The sequence below is a fragment of the Plasmopara halstedii genome (assembly GCF_900000015.1).
Source record: "Plasmopara halstedii genome assembly, contig: Scaffold_650, whole genome shotgun sequence".
Classification (NCBI taxonomy): Eukaryota; Oomycota; class Peronosporomycetes; order Peronosporales; family Peronosporaceae; genus Plasmopara; species Plasmopara halstedii.
In genome coordinates this window covers 1,972,383-1,975,155 of record NW_020187567.1, presented here as the reverse complement: position 1 = coordinate 1,975,155, position 2,773 = coordinate 1,972,383, and the positions used below count along the sequence as shown (strand labels likewise).

Genomic DNA, 2,773 nt, shown 5'->3' with positions numbered 1-2,773 from the left:
GTCGGGCCAAACACCGTCTCATCGTCTCGGGTATACATGATGCTCAGTACGTTGCGCAGTACATGAACTGCAGCCTTCAAGTGTGATTCACATGGAGAGTCGAAGTATTGATACAACTTACAAACCAAGATGCAAATATCTGGATGCGCACCGCTTGCAATGTAGTGTAGAGCTTCAATCAGGTAACGATACCGTCGGCACCCATGCGTTGGGTTTCCTTGAATTCTGACTATTTCTGGTTAATCACATCGGGGTTTCGGCATGATTGGGCAGACTCCTGGCCGAACTTACTCGTGAGACGCTCATTGTATCGAGATTGACAGATATGCAGCTTGCCATGTTCTTAATAGTAATAATCCTTGGTGCCAGGACAACCCTTCAAGCTTGAAATGTAAGTTCGACGTGATCTCAGATCTCATCCGCCACACCATTGTCCACACATTCAATCAGAAGATCATCCACGTATAGGATGAATTCAAACCTCGCTCGTGATCAAAAGTACACGGCTCAGACACTAGCTACAAAACCCATCGATGTGAACACCTCAACAATTGTTGTGTATTACACTGCTGCTGCTTGCTTGAGGCCATAAATGCTCCGGCGGAGCTTGTACACCATACCGTGAACATTCTTTCTCCAGCACCCCGTTTAAGAAAGCAGTCAAGACATCCATCTGACGTATCAAGCAGTTTCCCTGGCAACACAAAGCCAGGAGGGCCACCTAACCGAGTTGAAACTCGCAACCGGTGAGCAGATCTCAACATAGCAGAATCATGCACTTGCCGAAAGCCTTGGGCTGCCAAGCGCGCCTTGTATCGCACAATATTGCCATCCGCGTCGCATTTTACGTCGAATATTCATTTGCAGTCAATAACTTTGGCACCGTTAAAACGACGTACAGCATTCCATGTGTGATTTATATAGTGAGCGAAGTTCGATGCACCGCCTACTTTAACTCTGACGCGTTGTGGCGATGCCATGAATTTTTGATACATACGGGGAGCTTCATCACAGCGAGAGCAATCTCGTATCAGTTAGTCAATCGCAGGCATTTGGATTTTGGCTCCACAGTCTCATCTTGACTACTCACATCACTCATGGAAGGTTGCCACTCAACAATTAATCTTCAGCAGAAGGTAGCAATCCAGCAGGTACACCAGAGATCGACCGTGTGTGATGGCCGCCGAGAACGATTCGGTTCTTTCCCCCCTGGCCGATGTGTGGAAGGACTCCTCAGTTGCATGCTCCAAAGCGTACCCGGGTTTCATTTCGAGATGGTGGAGCAATGAGCCGGAGTCATGCGGAGTCATGCGAGCAGCAAACACCCACAGAAAGCAGTTGTCATCGTTTCGCATGCCGTTTGAACTTGTCGTGAGCGAATTTGGGCTCATAACCGGAAAATTGTCTGAAGAGAACACTGATGAGAACGTTGCAAAATTGGAGTGACATCACCGGCTGCTTAAGTATCCATTCATCACTAACTAGCGCCTCCCCACCATCATTCTAGAGCATCACTAAAGCATGTGCGAGTTGCTGACCGTCTCTTGCCTGTCAATGAACACCCAAGGGACAGTGTAGTGAGAATACTGTTGCAGTGTCAACGGTCGTGAGCAGTACCAATCCCTACTATCTTTCGTTTTGAAATACCGCATTTGCTGCCCTTTCCATTTGCTGTAGATTCGACGAAGCAAGAGTAACACTTACAAGAGTTTGGCTTAGTCATAAGTCACAGACAACGAATCCATTGTTCATACATTTTCTTTTTCTTTTTTTAAAACTCACGTGACTACCTTCACCTTCTTGCTGTCAACAAGTCATCACATTCCACGAGTCAGCTGGTATAGCTACCGTCCAAGTCTCAAGCTAAGAACAAGGCTGGCTCACTTGCTAGTTGTTCGGCACGATATCGTTTATTTCTTGCGAAGGAAAACCATTAAACAATTCCTTCAAATAGATCTCAGTGGATTGGTCGTATTGCAGTTTGCCAAGAAAATTGTTCCACATTTTTTTAATTATCGAACGTTCCATTAAATCGGATAGGAACTCATTTTTCTTCTTTTTCAGTGAGACTTTCATAGCATACCAATTAATGAAGGACTAGACTCTTCAAATAGTTATACATACTACAAAGTATGAAACCGTCCTTTAAAAAAGTAGCTGCATGGAACGGTTGTCCACTCCAAGAAAGCAAGAGTGCGCTAAACACACCATCAAGATCCTCATTTCTCTTCCACAACTTGTTAAAAAGGCGAGCCCACATAATTTCATCTGCTGCTTGGCCTCGCAGCTTGTTGAGCAGAAAGACACTGGGATTATCACTCGAGAATTTCGTGAACGATATCATATTTTTAAAGTTGTCGCTTTCAAGAAACGTTTCATACTGTTGGCAGTTCGAGAAAGCCTGAGTCATGTACTATGATTATGGTGGCGAGGCGCTTGCTATGGATAAATGGCTATTAGAGCCGCTGGTGATCTAGGCATTTGTCTAAGTCGGGTAATCTCACTTCCATTTTTGCGATGTTCTCATCGGTCCTCTTCAGTTATTTGCAAACGTGACGTGTAGTTACGGCTGCCCCTTCAGCACGTGAAAACACAAACGCTGCCGAATGCGGATGATAACCGTGGGTCGGTCGCTAAAAGAGTGTTGTCATTACTGTATGGTTCTCGCTTGACGTGGTCCATTTTAGCCGGTAAGTCGTGAGGCTGCTGGACTAAATATTGTTGAGCGTGGGCCTTCCTCTAACACAAGTACTAGTGTTTCTTTTGAGTGATT

General features: G+C 45.4%; 2 protein-coding genes across 2 annotated transcripts; one reads left to right on the top strand and one right to left on the bottom strand.

Moving 5' to 3' along the window:
- Window positions 1-1,093: 1,093 nt before the first annotated feature.
- On the bottom strand, window positions 1,094-2,407 carry PHALS_14655 (uncharacterized protein). Its single transcript, XM_036407542.1, has one exon. The coding sequence runs from the start codon at window positions 1,389-1,391 to the stop codon at window positions 1,113-1,115; it is 279 nt and encodes a 92-aa protein (XP_036263236.1). The 5' UTR covers window positions 1,392-2,407; the 3' UTR covers window positions 1,094-1,112.
- Window position 2,408: 1 nt separating this feature from the next.
- Window positions 2,409-2,771, top strand: PHALS_13033 (uncharacterized protein; the record flags this gene model as incomplete). The annotated part of the gene is made up of 3 exons (XM_024728702.1): window positions 2,409-2,468; window positions 2,564-2,629; window positions 2,688-2,771. The coding sequence occupies 3 exons, from the start codon at window positions 2,409-2,411 to the stop codon at window positions 2,769-2,771; spliced, it is 210 nt and encodes a 69-aa protein (XP_024579153.1).
- Between the last annotated feature and the right edge of the window lie 2 nt (window positions 2,772-2,773).

What these genes read in the sequence shown, in the direction of transcription:
- PHALS_14655 (XM_036407542.1), bottom strand. Translation starts at nt 1,391, where the DNA reads ATGAGCCCAAATTCGCTCACGACAAGTTCAAACGGCATGCGAAACGAT.